This window comes from Chionomys nivalis, chromosome 3, assembly GCF_950005125.1.
Source record: "Chionomys nivalis chromosome 3, mChiNiv1.1, whole genome shotgun sequence".
Classification (NCBI taxonomy): Eukaryota; Metazoa; Chordata; class Mammalia; order Rodentia; family Cricetidae; genus Chionomys; species Chionomys nivalis.
Window position 1 is genome coordinate 72,628,291 of NC_080088.1, and position 15,950 is coordinate 72,644,240.

The 15,950-nt window shown below is 45.0% G+C and overlaps 1 protein-coding gene across 1 annotated transcript in view; it reads right to left on the reverse strand.

The window, feature by feature from the left end:
* Vps8 (VPS8 subunit of CORVET complex) overlaps nucleotides 1-15,950 on the reverse strand; it is a 218,506-nt gene that overhangs the window by 41,049 nt on the left and 161,507 nt on the right. Inside the window, exons 42-44 of the mRNA XM_057764343.1 lie at nucleotides 12,622-12,702; nucleotides 10,894-11,063; nucleotides 7,099-7,261 (exon numbers count right to left, since the gene is read on the reverse strand). Coding sequence (XP_057620326.1) covers nucleotides 7,099-7,261; nucleotides 10,894-11,063; nucleotides 12,622-12,702 — 414 coding nt within the window. The remainder of the gene's footprint in view (nucleotides 1-7,098; nucleotides 7,262-10,893; nucleotides 11,064-12,621; nucleotides 12,703-15,950) is intronic.

Sequence of the window (15,950 nt, forward strand, 5' to 3'; positions counted from 1 at the left end):
ACCCCAATTAAATGCTTTCTTTATAAGAGCTGCCGAGGTCATGGTGTCTTTTCACAGCAATAGAAAACCTTAACTAAGCCAGTTATAGTACCAAGAAAGACAAATGGCCCAAGGTAGGTGTATGTTAAATATTGGCTGGAGTAGTGGTTACTTAGTACTATCCATCCATCCATCCACGCATGCACACACAAACACACACACACATGCGATCATTGGAAAACGGACAACTCTGTTAACAAAGTTGCATTTATGTTAGAATCACTGATCATCTCTATGTTTTCCAAGTCATATAAATTCTCATTTGATTTATAAATTTCATTTAGAAGACATTCTTGAGAAATGCCATTATTACTAAACACTGAGATCTCATTTTTAGTATACATACCTTCAATTTCATTTTTTTTATAGCAGAGTTAATACTCTTTAAAAATGGACTTCTGGCTTTAAAAAATGAGCTTCTGATTTTATTAAACAGCAAGGTGATTTATAGTTCCACAGTATTGTGGGAATTCAAAATACATAGCAATGTGCAAAGTACAGAGAACACAAATATCATTTACTGAATAATTATTTGGAGGTAACAAATTCTGCCCACTAACACTGCTTGTGAATTCATTCTCCAAGATAAGATGTGTTCTCAGATGTGTGCAGTGCTGAGGAACTGAGGCCACACTCAATTCCAAGGGGAAGCTCGTGTGTTCTCCCCTGTGATGTACACAGTCATCTTCCTATCAGTAAATGGGAAACTTTTATTTAGATGCCTGCTGTCTCTACAGAGGAGGCTGATTTTGAACAACATATTCTAAAACTCTTAAAGAATATCTAATTTTTTGAAATTTTAAAAGAATAAACAACTTGAATGTGTCTGATATGTGACAGCCTGCTGCTAGTTTATTACCTGCTCTGGAGAGCATCAGACCTGGGCCGTGGAGACAGTTCTGTGGTATAAAAAGAGTATGCCGCACAAGAACCTGAGTCTGAATCCCCTGAACCCACATAAAACCTAGACACGAAGCGTGAATCTGTAATCCTGGCAACCCTATGATGAGGCGGACGGCAGAGACAGGTGGATCCCTGCGAGTTCAGCAGCCAGCTGGCCTGTGTACACAGGGAATAAAGCACAGGAGCCAGCGCCCCAGAGGAAAAGGTGTGAGTCAATGCCCGGGTTGTTCTCTGCTTCCTGTGTGCACCATACTGACATAGACAAGTGGAACACACACGCCACAAATATGTTAAGAAAAACAGACAAACACCGTGGGCCCTGGTGGGCCCAATGGGAGGAGGGAACAGGCGATGAAGAGATGTGAGTAATGGAGGAGCTGAGGGGTGCGTGCGCTGTGGAAAGAGGTGGAGCTGGAGACGTGACAGCAGTGATGGGCATGAGAGGTAGACTGTGCACCAACTGATGCCCAGCAAAGTCAGTGGAGCATCCGGGAGCTTAAGCACCTGCAGATTCAGACACCAAACAAGCTGCCAAGCCACAGGATCACTCGAGTTCAGGGAAACAATGGAGCCTGAGATGAAGCATGGTCTACTTTTTAAGCTGGACCTCCTTGAAGGACCACCATGTTCTGCAATGCTGCTGAGGGCCATATGTGGGTCAACGGCTCTGATGTGGTTAGGTTTGGATTGATGTCTAAGGACCGTGTTATTACCTAATGACATGCAGATGTTCACGGCCTGTCCCTTGGTGGTGTCTAGGTCTGGGCTGCCACCAAGGGGCCATGTCTGGGTCCGAGGTCCTGCCACAACCAGGTTCTGAGTTGATGTCCATGGCCCACCGAAAGTCGAGCAGAGGTTTCTGGCCTGTGCTGCTGCCTGAAGTCATGTTGATGCTGGTGGGCCATGCTGTCACAGGAGGCCATACTGATGTAAGTGTGGCCTGAGCTGCCAAGGTGATGTCAGGTCCGTGCTGCTACAGAGGGCCATGTCTAGGTCGGTGGTCTTACTGTGGCCTGAATCCATGCAGATCTCTACGGTTCCTGCTACATCAGAGGGTCTGGTCTGGGTCCATGGCTCTACTGTAACTGGGAGCACTGTTTGTGATCTGTGCTCATGCCAGAAACCATGCCCCCTCAGATAGTAAAGAGCAAAGAAGCTACTTGGCAGTGATACTGGTGACTGCAGATGCGCAGCTGATAAAGAGGAACACGGAAGACTTCTGTGACAACCCCACCTCCACTCCAGCCCCTCCCCCAAACAGTAACAGCCTAAACAAGAAGCCATCGAAGAGAACTCTTAAAAAATGGTGACAGGATGCTCAAGTGTCATTCTCCACCAAAGATGCTTCCAGCAGGGGTGGGGGAGGGGAAGCACGCGGTTCTATTTTAAGGGGCAGGCCACTCAGAGTATATAGATAACATGAATTGGACTTTTTCTTTTTGCTAGGAGGTCAGTCACAAGGGCGGGGTGGGAGGAATGGACAGGGGATGGACAGGAATGTGACAGGGGTGTGATGTGAAATCCCTAAAGAATCAATAAAAATATTATTTTTGGGGCGGGAGAGAGAAAAGCAGAACAGAAATAAAAATTACAAAGAGACAAAAGATAAACAGGACTCTGAACTTCATTAATAATGTTTGAGAGCTAGCAAATCTTTTTTCTTTGAACTTATACTTAAAAATGAAGATAAATTCAAGAGTCATTTTTTTAAAATTTAAGAGTGAGTTCACCTCATCGAATGCTAAACCATGCCAATGGAGGTATTATTTGTTACTTTGACTTTAATAAATGAATAAATTAAGATGATACTAAAATTATTTGATATTAATATAGATGAATAAGCATAATGAGATGCTGAGTTTTTCAACTGAAATGCTTCTCTTGTGCATTCTATTTGTGCATGGAGAGAATCGGAGTGAGACAGGCCAGCCAGGACGACCTGGGCCCTGAGGTCTCCTGAGTGCCCACACATCCCTGAGACTAAGGGAAGAAACTCATTTGGATACTTCTCTTGGTTATACAGGATCAAATCCTTATTCCAGGAGAAAGCAGGCATTCCGGGGAAATAACTCCTGCCATGGTCATGTAGTATGTAAACTGGATTGGCTGTATATGTTGGCTGATGTGAAGTTAGGTAAGATTGGCAGGAAACAACACTTGACCAGCTTAGGACCACAGGTGTGGGGGGTAAGCGTTGCATGAAGCTGAGCTGGAGTCAGAAGCTGAAGAGTTAAATATCAATTATCATGTTTCCTAAAATGATAAAACAAAAAGCTATTTGACAGGATGGTGTTCCAAGGGCAATGGGATATTCCAAACAGTGCACAGAGAGAAGCCGGTGAAAGCCAAGTGGCCCCAGCATGCTCTCTAGACAGACTTAAGCAGGATAGACAGACCTTCAGAGGAAACCAAAGCATCAAAGTAAAACTCTCAGAGAGTGAACTTTAATGAAAACCACCACACTATGGGATTGATAGTTATTACTTACAGACTCTTATGATTACAAATGTGAAAGATTCATACAATGTGGAGGTCTAGCAAGCGGGCCTAACAATGTGTGTGCATCTGTTTTATCGTCAAAATTACCAGGCAGTTTCCTGGCAGGATGGAGGGAGGTGGATGTTCCTAAAAACACGAGTTCAAACACTAGCTCTCCCGTCTGAGTTGCATCTAGTTCCTTCAGTTGTAAAATTAGGGCTACCTTACCTCATACAGCTGATGTGAAGCTAAACAATACAAGTATCTGATAGAATGCATATCAACCCTTTTCCGTGTGGACCACCAATTATTATGTAGAAAGGCCCTCTCTGCCACACAGAACAGAACAGAACAGCCACAGGGAGAAATGCTGCCGACATGGATATCTAGATTTGAAAGTAGTCACCTCTCTGACATGCACTGAGGAGGTAAAGGGAAAGGCAGGCAAACCGAGTGTTTTCTCTCCCAATGTCTGAGGCATGGAGATGTAGACGTGGGTAATGAATGTATTGCAAATGGTTTCAGAACTTACCATGCACTTAGATTTTTTTCTTATAGAAAGCAGTAAGCTGACTTTAAAATTTATAATGAGGCTTTCAATGAAAAAGAGGGGAACAGGAAGAGTTTCATCTTTTTACTATTAAACTACAGAACGTGTTTCCATTGTGACTTTAAGTCTAGGAATCATGAGCCAACCCAGGCCAAGACAATTACAGGACAAGCCCACCACAACCTCCAGGACACTTGTTGCAGGTAACTAAGAGAACATAAGCAGGGTCCCCCAATTGTAAGCAGTTAACTGAGAGATCATAATAAGCAGGGCTCCCCCAATTGTAAGCAGTATTTTAAGATGCTTGTTTTGCTCCTTTTGTTCTGTAAGATTTAAAACTGGGATGCTGATGTAGACAGAGTAGCTGTTTTCACAGTACACACCATGTGATGCCCTGGAACGCCTGTTTCCCATTCAAGCAGCAAAACCCGGCACACTCTCCATCCTAAGCTCAAGAGCTACATCTGCCTCGGCAGCTCTTTGCAAAGAGTGCTGAGAAACTGAACTTATACCAGATGGACCAGCGGTAACAAGGGCTTTTACTGTTCTTTTCAGTGGAATCTTTTTGCTCAAACTGTCACTAGCTATTACTGTATTTACATACACATTACTGTATTTACATACATATTACTGTATTTACATACTGTATTTACATACAGGGTCTCTTTTCCTGACAGATGTATTTTTCTACTCATAGACAACCAGTAAATTTATTACCGTGATGGAGGAAGGTCATTGGTTAATTAATAAAAAAACTGCTTGGCCTCATAGGTTAGAACATAGGTGGGTGGAGTAAACAGAACAGAATGCTGGGAGGAAGAGGAAGTGAGCTCAGATGCAGGGCAGCTCCTCTCAAAGCCAGACGCGATGCAGCCAGCTGCCAGGTCAGACATGCTGAATCTTTCCCGGTAAGCGCACCTAGTGGTGCTATGCAGATTATTAGAAATGGGCTAAATTAATACGTGAGAATTAGTCTAGAAGAGGATAGATATAATGGGCCAGGCAGTGTTTAAAAGAATACAGTTTGTGTGTTGTTATTTCGGGGCATAAGCTAGCCAGGCGGCCGGGAGCTGGGTGGCAGGAATGCAGCCCGTAGCTCCCACAACATTACCAGCTTCAAAAAATTGCAGTGAGCCAGGCGGTGGTGGTGCACACCTTTAATCCCAGCCCTTGGGAGATAGAGGCAGAGGCAGGTGGATCTCTGTGAGCTTGTGGCCAGCCTGATCTACAGAGAGAGTTCCAGACATCCAGGGCTACATAGAGAAATCCTGTCTTGAAAAACCAAACTAAAACCAGCACATGTACACACACACACACACACACACACACTGAAAGGCAACAGTCAAACGTTAGAAATAAAAGCAAATCTGAAGGACTCACATAACTTTGCAGTCAAATTTCCTACAAAATGACAGAACTAGGAAACTGTTTTTTTTTTTTTTTTTGGTTTTTCGAGACAGGGTTTCTCTGTAGCTTTGGTGCCTGTCCTGGAACTAGCTCCTGTAGACCAGGCTGGCCTCGAACTCCCAGAGATCCGCCTGCCTCTGCCTCCCAAGTGCTGGGATTAAAGGCGTGCGCCACCACCGCCCGGCTAGGAAACTGTTTAGAGTGTGAGCTAATCAACTTTTTACTAAGGTACAAAGACCATTCAATGACTAGGAACATGCAAAAGAGTAAGTCCCACTCCTGGTTCACGGCCTGTATGCAAAGTCAGTCAAAAATGCATCAGGGGCTTCTGGAGGTGGTGAGGAGAGGCTGGGTTCCAGGAGAGATGGTGACATGTGAGGGAGGGGGCACTCATGAGGGAGGGGGCACTCATGAGGGAGCTCTTCACCTCTAGATACAGCCATGCTCATGTCCAATGCACGTCCTCTTCTGTTGAGAGCAAAGGTTTGTTCTCCACCACGTCTGCCCCATTCTTCCTCTTATCTACCTTTGCATCCAAACTTGCCTATCTTATTCCCCTCCCTATTTCCCCTTGCAGGGGCAGCTAACATCATCTCCCATGATCTTTACATCTGATTCAGGTACACTTATTTTCTGTTCTTCCAGCATGGTTCATCTGTAAGTGTCTGTCACGCAGTAAGAATACAAACAATTGGCCTTTGTCCCTGGATCCTGGCAAAGAGCTCTTTAAAATCTGGAACTGGGGCTCCGCAGTTAAGAACACTAACTGCTGCTCTTCCATAGGACCCAGGTTCAATTCCCAGCACCTACAGGATGGCTCATAACCTTCTGTAATTCCATTTGCAAGAAGTCGAATGCCTTCTTTCTGGCCCCCTTGGACTCTGCATGTATGTGGTACACAGACATACAGATAGGCAAAATACGCAAATACACAAAATAAAAATAAATAAATCCAAACAACAAACAAAAAAACCAATCCTACTTTTGAATCTTCTCTGTAAGAAGAGCATTTTTTTGTCTTCTTCTCTTTTCTTTTTGGTTTTTCGAGGCAGGGTTTCTCTGTGTAACAGTCCTGGCTCTTGGTTGTCCTGGAACTCACTTTGTAAATCAGGCTGGCCTGGAACTCATAGAGATCTGCCTGTCTCTGCCTCCCAAGTGCTAGGATAAAGGGGTGTGCTACCACCACCCAGCCAAGAAGATCACTTTTTGTATGCCAATGAGATGACTGGAGCTGGGGACCCCGGTATAGTCTGGGGATGAGGGCTGTGGTCAGGAAGATTAAGTTACAGGTCGAGGTTTCAAACTTTCAGCTCTCCCTCCACCTCCAGGGGCAGCGAGAAGTTTCTGAAATGAACATGATGCACCAAGTTCTTTAAGGAAAGAAACATGCACAGAGCACACAAGCAGCACCTTGTCCATCACCAGCTCTGAGAGAGTAGTGATGCCACACTCCTGCCAGCACGCGCTCATCAGTACTGGCATATGCTCGCCTGACCTCGCTGACTTCTACTCTGTCAAGGGTCCCTGACAGGGCAGAAGACATTTCAGCAGCTTGTCCGGGCGGAGCAGACAGGCTCTTCACTCAACACGACTCAACAGGAGATGTCACGCATTCCATTTCTATCAGGTAAACTGGAGACATACAGGACCTGAAAATGTAGGCCAGGCCTAGCAGACTGACAAGAAAAGCAAAGGTCACGTGAGCAGTGAACCAGTCCTACCTGTGAGGTTACCCGGCCTTTCTTGTCTTCTGAAGAGTTTTCACTGAGCTTGCCCGCTTTACTGCTCGAGCTGCATTTGTAACAGATCCATCTCGGCTGACCCTCAATTTCCAGGGTGCATTCCTTGCTTTGTAGACAGAACGAATGATACAAATGGCCGCAGCTACAAAATAAAGACAATTTGTTCTTTTCCTTAGCATAAAACCCATAAACACGAACAATGACAGGGTTGGTGGTGCACTTGTATATGGTAAAGAAAAATCCCAAATGAGCTAGTGGCTGGCTGCACAGGGACGAGAATCAGGATGTGAATTCTTAAGCTGTGAGTAGACAAGCCTCCACAGTTCTCTGCCTGCAGAAGCTGAGCTCAGTAGATGCTCAGTCCCAAACCGTAGCTTCCTAATAATTGTTTCCAGGTAGCTTTTAAAAAAAGTAATTGGGGAAAAACATCACAATTACTTGAGTGGCTTGGTAAAAACACAAGTGCCCTCATCATATTCAAGGCAGATTTGTAACAATGACATAAATGCCACACTCTGAAGCTTTAACACTGCTCCTAAGAAGGCACCCGAGGCTGGCAGCTGACGATGCCTCTCTCTGATCATTCCTGGATCCCTTTTTCTAACCGGAAACACAGGCTGAGTGTGGATCGTCTACTTTTTCTTCTTGATGCTGTTTCTTTCTCTATAGAACCTGTTTCTCATACACTTGCCTTTCCTCACCTAGCCCTGCTCCTTTAGTTATCATCTCTGGTCCCAAACCTTGAAACACCATGGGCTCACGACTCCCAGGTGTATGCCGCCAGACAGCTCCCTTAGCCCTATGCTCCTGTCTCCTTGGGACTCTACCCTGGGTGTCTGAGAGGGGTTTTAAGCCCCTAACTTCCATCAGCTCCACTCCATGCACATCTTCCTCTACCCTTCCATCTCTCAGTAACAGCGACTGCACTCTCCCAGCTTCTCAGGCGGAACTCTGGAGTCCTTACTGTTTTTGCCTTGCACATATGAGTGCATCTATCAGTAAATCCTGTTGGTTCTGCTGCACGTGACACCCCGAGTTTTCACTTCTTAGTTCTTTGCTACCGACTGCACTGGGCCATCTCTCAAGCATGCTACTGAAGTAGCCTTACTGGTCATTTTCTGTTCTTCAGAGTCCATTCTCAGAACAGCAACCACTGACACCTGACATATCACTCCATCCTCAAAACTACCCGGTGCCTTCTCAGAAAAATGTCCAGCTTGTACAAGAACCCAGTTCCTGTCCAGTTGGTCTCTGTTGTCCCTCGGGCATTCTCTCTTGTCAATTTCCTCTTCACTCTGTCCAGACCTCCTGTGCCACTCACTCACTGCCCCTGAGGCCTGACAGGAAGGGTGCTGCCTGACGGCCTCCCCATCCCTAACCCCTGGCTGAACACACGCCCCACAAACTAGATAGCCACTTCCTTATGTTTTAAAATCACTTAAACATAAACAGGGGGGCATTCCCCTTCTGCTCTTTATAAATTTAGTAGCTACCAACATCCTTTTTCCGCTATACTGTTTTACTTTATTAATGTAATAAGCAGCTACATTTTAATTAGGTTTCAAAGCTGTCTGTTAACAAGTCATTTCGACAGTGAGGTGTTTCTAACCATGCTACACAAAACACCCAGTCCCCCAAACCTCTGCAAACCCCTCTGCATGTTTCATTCTTGTATTTCATAGTTACCACCGCTTCATATTCCACTCGTGCTCATGCTGTCCCTCATCCTGATGAATAGACCCGGCACACAGCACTGTCTTTGTAGGGTTTCCGCTGCTGTGATAAAACACCATGACTGCGATGGTCTGAATGGAAATGGCCCTCACAGGCTCATATATATGGATGCTTGGTCCCCAGGTGGTAGAACTATTTGGGAAGGATTAGGAGGTGTGGCCTTGAAGGAGGCCTGCCACTGGGAGTGGGTTTTGAGGTTTCAAAAGCTCATACCATCCCCAGTTAGCGCTCTCTGCCTTGTGATTGTGGATGAAGATGTGGGCCTTCGGCTACTGCTCCAGAACCAGGCCTGCCTTCCTGCTCCTGCCCTGCTCACCCAGGAGTCACCCTCTGGAACTGTAAGCCCCCAATAAATTCTTCCTTCTATAAGGTGCCTTGGTTGTAGTGTCCTACCATAGCAATAAAAAAATAACTAGACAATGACCAAAAGCAGCTGGGGAAGAAGAGTTTATTTCAGCTCACAACTCTCAGGTCACACCCGTCACTCAGGTGAGAAAAGGCAGGAACCCAAAGGCAAGAACTGACGCAGAAGCCATGGAAAAATGCTACTGACTGGCTTGCTTCTCAAGGCTTGCTCATTTTTTTTATGTGTATGGGTATTCTGACTGGATGCCTGGTACCCATGGAGGCCAGAAGAGGATATCAGATCCCCCAGAATTGGAGTTACTGATGGTTGTGAGCTGCCATGTGGCACAGAGAACTGAACCACTGAGCCGTCTCTCCAGCCCCAAGCCTGTTTCCTTACAGAACTCAGTTCACCTGCTCAAGGGTGGCACCAACTACACCAGTCCGGGCCCTCACAGCGACAATCATCAATTAAGCCTAGAGGTCAGCCTTATGGAGGCATTTTCTCGATTGGGTTACTTTAATTAGTTTGTGTTAAACTGACAAGACAGAACTAATGAACCAATCAGGATAACTGACTTTTTTTTTTTTTTTCGGTTTTTCGAGACAGGGTTTCTCTGTAGCTTTGGAGCCTGTCCCGGAACTAGCTCTTGTAGACCAGGCTGGCCTCGAACTCACAGAGATCCGCCTGCCTCTGCCTCCCGAGTGCTGGGATTAAAGGCGTGTGCCACCACCGCCTGGCGATAACTGACTTTTGAAGGACTGGGTTCTTGGTCTCTGAGAACACTGTCTTCTCTCATCTCAGACCTGCCAGCTTTCCTGCACAGCCGGCACTGACAAAAACACTCATGCCAGGCACTCGGTGACTGATTACAAAACCTCAAGATGTAGTTACTGCTACTATCTCAATCCTCAAATAAGGAAGCTAAGATAAAATCAACTTGTCCAAAGTCTGAGCTAGCACATGGCAGGGCCAAGATTTGAAATCAGCATGCTTGACTGGAGTCTCCGCGAGTATTTGGACAAACTCTCTTTGGTCCTGAGACTAACCTTGCCATGTATCACTTGTGTATGAGTATCTCCTCTCCTGGTATTGCTGTGTTGCTGACCCCTAAGCATCTATTTCCACAGTCAATGTGGCTCTAGATTTCTGATGGAAGTATGACTATTAGATAACCCTACCCAGAATCCTGAAGCTACCTCAAGCCTAAGATCAGCAGACAATGTTATTGCTTTCCCAGATTCTCTTCAACAAGAGCACATGCTCATCCAGCTCATCTAGTTTCCACTTCCACATCTAATGCACCAGCAAGCTGGCCACGCCTTGCAGAGCCCACTCGGAATCCTAAGGCTTTCCTTTCCACATATCCGCTTGTCTCTCATTCTGCTCAAGGTCATCCCTGAGAGCTACAGTCCCTTATCCTGCTTTCTTGACGTAGCACTGTTCTCTGGTACACACTTCATCCTCCTATTCTACTGCCTTGTGGTTATTTTCCATCTTAACTCTGATTATATAGGATGTATATAATGTCTGGAACCCTTAATCCCCCACACTCCTATACAGACTGTAAGGTCCAGGGGGCAGGAACTCTTACCTATTTTCCCTGCTGCTTGAATGGCTGACTGTGTGGTCACATGTACTGCTTCTACCACACACGTACACAGGTCTAGGCTGTTAATATCCCCACCTCTTACCTAAAGACGATGATGTCATCGGCCATTTCTTGGCGTCTTTTGTACTGCTGTAAACATATAGAACAGTAGTCCTGTTTGGGATTGAGTCCTCTGGAGACCGAAGCTCTCAGGTTACACAGTGACCAGTGGAGGTCTTGGTTCAGAAGGCTGGTCGTTGTTTCCAGCAAGGTCTACAGAAGGTCAAACCACAGAAAAGGTTAAAACGAAGAGCAGGGATTAATGAACAGCACAGTGGAAGCTGGAGCACTCTATAGAAAAGATGAGATGACCCAACATCTCAAGTGGGAATCACTCATGCACGGTGACGATAAATGTACACATTAAAATGCTCAAATCTGTCACTAGCTCCTAAGAAATGTGTGCTCTGCCCTTGTGTGGCTCAGTTCAGCCCTGATGGCTTCCAGATGATTCGATACGCCCAAATCTATTTTGTGCATTTACAATTTCTCTCTGGACGACCGGACAGTGGCGATAAGAACAGCCCTGATCCCTGGCCTCTGCAGGAAACTGCTGCACAGCAGTGTTTCGAGTAACAGTTCACTGGGAAGCTAATGGCCATTATTCAGTGCTCATTTCCCCTGGGCAGAGATCTCATTTTCTGATCGGCACTTAAAAGTCACTTGAAGCTGCTCAAGTTCCTGCCATCTGTCATTAAGACATTTTCACAGCTAACACGTCAGGTCACTTTCAGGTTGCCTATGCTTGTGAAGTGCTCTAACCATATTAATCCTCAGCCCTCACACAGGTCACGAGACACGTAGCCAGGTTCTTCCGTCAGGCCAAAGGGAAAGACAGACAGACCTGGGGGCAGCCCACCTCTGTGCTATCCAGTTCGGCTCTTCAACTTCACCTGTTAGTGCCCACCTTGTGCTTCTCTGTCCTGGAGACATGCTAATCAGTCTCAGCCTCCTCTCCTCCTCTGTGACCTGTGACCCACCCCCCCCCCCCGCTGTGCTCAGCTTTCCTCCCACTTCTCAGGGCCCAGCCTGGGGGGGGGGGGGGCAATGAGCCTCTCCATACATCTGTGGCCAACATTTCAGAAGAACTCTGCCTTCAGTTCTTCTTTGCTTCTCCTAAACTCTGAACAAAAAGCAGATAGTGTATTTAACACACTAGCTAGCACTTCACACTGTTCCTAAGGAGATGCGTGCAGTGGCTAACACACTAGCTGGCGCTTCATATTGTTGCTAAGGAGAGACGTGTGTGCGGCTAACACACTAGCTGGCGCTTCATATTGTTGCTAAGAGGAGCGCAGCACCAGGCCAGTTCTGCGACTTAACAGATATAAGCAATCTTGACGTAAGAGAAGAATGACGATTTCTAGTTAGCAGCAGCAATGTTTCAGAATGCTTAAATGAACATTCATTTAGTTTTACTTTGCTATTTTTTATATTTCTGACTCCTTTTATGAACTAAAGATTTTTTTAATTAATCATTTTCCCAGAGAGTTTATCATATAATAAAATACCGGTCTGATTGCCAATGAATCATAAAATAAGATGCATTTCAATATTCTTTGTGTACAGGGGCACACACACAAGTGTATAAATTAGTTTACAGGGAGCTTAAAAGTAGGGAAAGGAACATATGTATCTCAATCTACGTTATTTCTACTAAGTTGCAATTTTCAAAGACAAAAATATTCGAGCAGAAGGAAAGAAAAGAATAGAAAAAAAAAGCATAAGTTTTTCCTATCTTTAGACAGACGGACACAAGCAGTTCACTCACTTGCTCATAGTTAAAGGTGTCCAACATCCCCAGAATAAGGCCCTGGATTTCTCCAAGTTTTCCTTTTCCATAAATTGGGTCCTAATCGAAAAAAAAAAACTGTAATTGTTATAATTCTTGGGACTTCAACATCACATTAAGGGCTCGTTGTGGCTGGTTGTTGTCATCCCTGCAAAAGCATCTTACTCTGTAGCTCAGGCTTGGAGGAAGCCCAGGCTGGCTCCACACTCGCAAGCCTCCCAAGTGCCAGACTTACAGAATGAGCTGCCATGGCCAGCCTAGGCACTAGCAGTCATGACCTACTCGGTCTTCCAGGAACCCTCCCCAGAAGGTGCTTCATGTGTTTCTCTTTGGTTCTCTCAAATATTTTGGAAAATAAAATGGAGGTGACCCAAGTCCCTTCCATAAACAACTTTTTGCAAGTCCAAACATTTTATCACTACTTCTCTCAGAAGCTTCTGGGTATCAAACACCAATGCTCCCTCTCTGAGTTCTTATGTATCCACTGCATGAAAATCAGTGTTATCTGAGAACACCAGAATGGGTACAACGATTTCTCGGTGTTCACAACTGCTGCCTCTTCATAAAAACTAGCTAAATTCTCCCAGTTTTAGAGACAGACAGCTTTCAGCATTTTTTCATAATAAAGCCATTTATGATAAATCACAACTACTTAGAAACCCATGTTCTCTCTATTTTCATAGTAGGTATGCCAAGCCACTCAGTGTAGGTGGACCAAAACCGCTTCAACCCTCCAAATGCAATCCTCCTGTCCTGAGACTGCTGACTCTGGCAGCCACTCCTCCAGCCTTGCGTCTGGAGAGGATGAAAGAGGACGTATTTCTCGGCATATACAATTAGTCACTTCACATCTACTTTTTACTTAATGTCATACTGTGAATGCGCTCTGACATTATCAAATATTTCTGGAGACTACAGAACAGGAATCGTGTTAAAATACCATTGTTTACCTAATCATTCTAAGCCATTACGTCCAGGGTCTCCTCTTCCCCAGCCCCATTAACTAGTACCACGGTTGATGACTCCAATCTTGGTCTCAATCTTCGATTCCTTCTTAGGAGAACATCTCCGGAAAGGGAATTACAGACTACAGGACAGTGTTATGGCTGCAGGTATAGACTATGTTGACAAATTGCTCTATCTAAAACATATCACATGATTTTCATCTTCAGCATATTCTATGCCCCCTTAATCTTTGTCTAGATTGATAATTACAATTTTAGGAATTGCTCACAAACGAGGTGTGTCGAGCCTATCACTTTCTCCTAATATGACCAATATGTGCAACACAAATGACTTTTGTCAAGTAGAGAAATCCGGGCACACAACCATGATCCAAGTAGACAGTACTTGTCAAATGGGTAGAATATGATAAAGGCAGGCTGAAAACCCTTTAGACTGTCTGCCCCACTCCCATGACCAGGCGCTTGCATGTGATTTGACAGTGTACACAGATTGTGTCTGTGTATGTCCAGACCTTCTGCATTGTAATTGTTTCCTAGACAACATGGTTTTACCACAACTATCTACGTATCATATGCACTGCACTGGGTATGGTAAGGGAGAGCCAGGCATGGTGATGCATGTGTGATCCTAGTTCTGGGGAGGCAGAGGCAAGAAGACATGAGTTTGAGGCCAGTTAGGGCTACAGAGCCACAAAAATCAAACATGTGAGGAGTGGCCAGGCTTCACACAAACTCATTCTTATATAGGGTACGACCATGAGACGTCTGGATCTTTATATAGTGGTACGACCACGAGACATCTATATATTTTATATAGGGTGTGGCCACGAGACGTCTGGATCTTTATATAGGGTGTGACCACAAGATGTCTGGATCTTCATACAGGGTGTGACCATAAGACGTCTGGATCTTTTATATAGGGGTGTGGCCATGAGATATCTGGATCTTTTATATAGGGTGTGACCATGAGATGTCTGGATCTTTTATATAGGGAGTGACCATAAGACGTCTGGATCTTTCATATAGGGTGTGACCATGAGACATCTGGATCTTTCATATAGGGTGTGACCATGAGACGTCTGGATCTTTTATATAGAGGTGTGGCCATGAGATATCTGGATCTTTCATATAGGGTGCGACCATGAGACGTCTGGATCTTTGGGAGAAGTTCTCAGAACCTGACAGGTGCCCCGGTGTCACTGAATACACGTCACTGGCAACCTTCAACACCTTCAGTGAAGAAAGCTGCAAGGCTGGGAGAGCAAACTCTGCTAAAAGCTGTTAGGCCAAAAGATAGCAATTTGCATCTAGAAACTTCAGAGAGCAAGTTTTTATGGCCTTCCATATTTGTGCTGCTCTCCCAAGTACAGACACATAAACACATAAATTTTGCTGGAAAATAAAGGTAACTAAACAGATAATCTAGCAACAGTCAGCAATGTCTCTGGCAACTTTGTGGCAAGTCTGTAAGACGTGGTGAAGATCTGAGAGAACTTGGAGAACTGGACTCCCGTTTTCAGCCACAGCTTCCGATGCTGGCTCTGCAGGGCCCAGCAGCGAGCCCCGCTTCAGCAGAGATGAGCAGCAAGCTTGGGCTTTTCTAGAGCTTCCAGCTGTGAGACTGTGGTGAGGCCATGGAAACGACAAAACAGCTCTGTATTTCTGTACTAATTACAATACATTAGGGCTTGAGCAGGCCCTATCAGCTCAAGAGTCTCGGTCTCCACTGAAGGGCCCATCACTGAGCTAAAGATCCCTGTAACGGTCGCGGTCACTAACAAGTCCACTTCTATCTCAGACTTGTGCTCTGGAAAGACAACTTATAGCACACATCCACCAGACAACTTCATCTTTTCATTTTCCTTCCTTAAAACTTGATCTATTTAATGTCTTTTGTCCTTATTTAATTATTTTGCCCTTATTAATTATATTTTATTATATTTATATTTAATTATATATTAATTATTTAACTTTTTGTCCTCATTAATTATGCTCTAGTAAAGTTCCAACTAGATACACTAATTTCTTAGCCACAGTGTCTATCAATAGCACCAAACTATCAACATCTGATTTCTGTTCTAATCTGCCCATCAACATGCTAAGGTATTAATAGTTCTGGAGTTTGAAGAGAGACTGAAGGATAAAGAGGGTCTTTTCTCCTCCTCCTCCTCCTCCTCCTCCTCCTCCTCCTCCTCCTCCTCCTCCTCCTCCTTCTCCTCCTTCTCCTCCTCCTCTTCTTCTTCTTCTTCTTCAAGACAGGGTTTCTCTGTGTAGCTCTGGCAGTCCTGGAATTCACTCTGTAGACCAGGCTGCCTTGAACCCACAGAGATCCACCTACCTCTG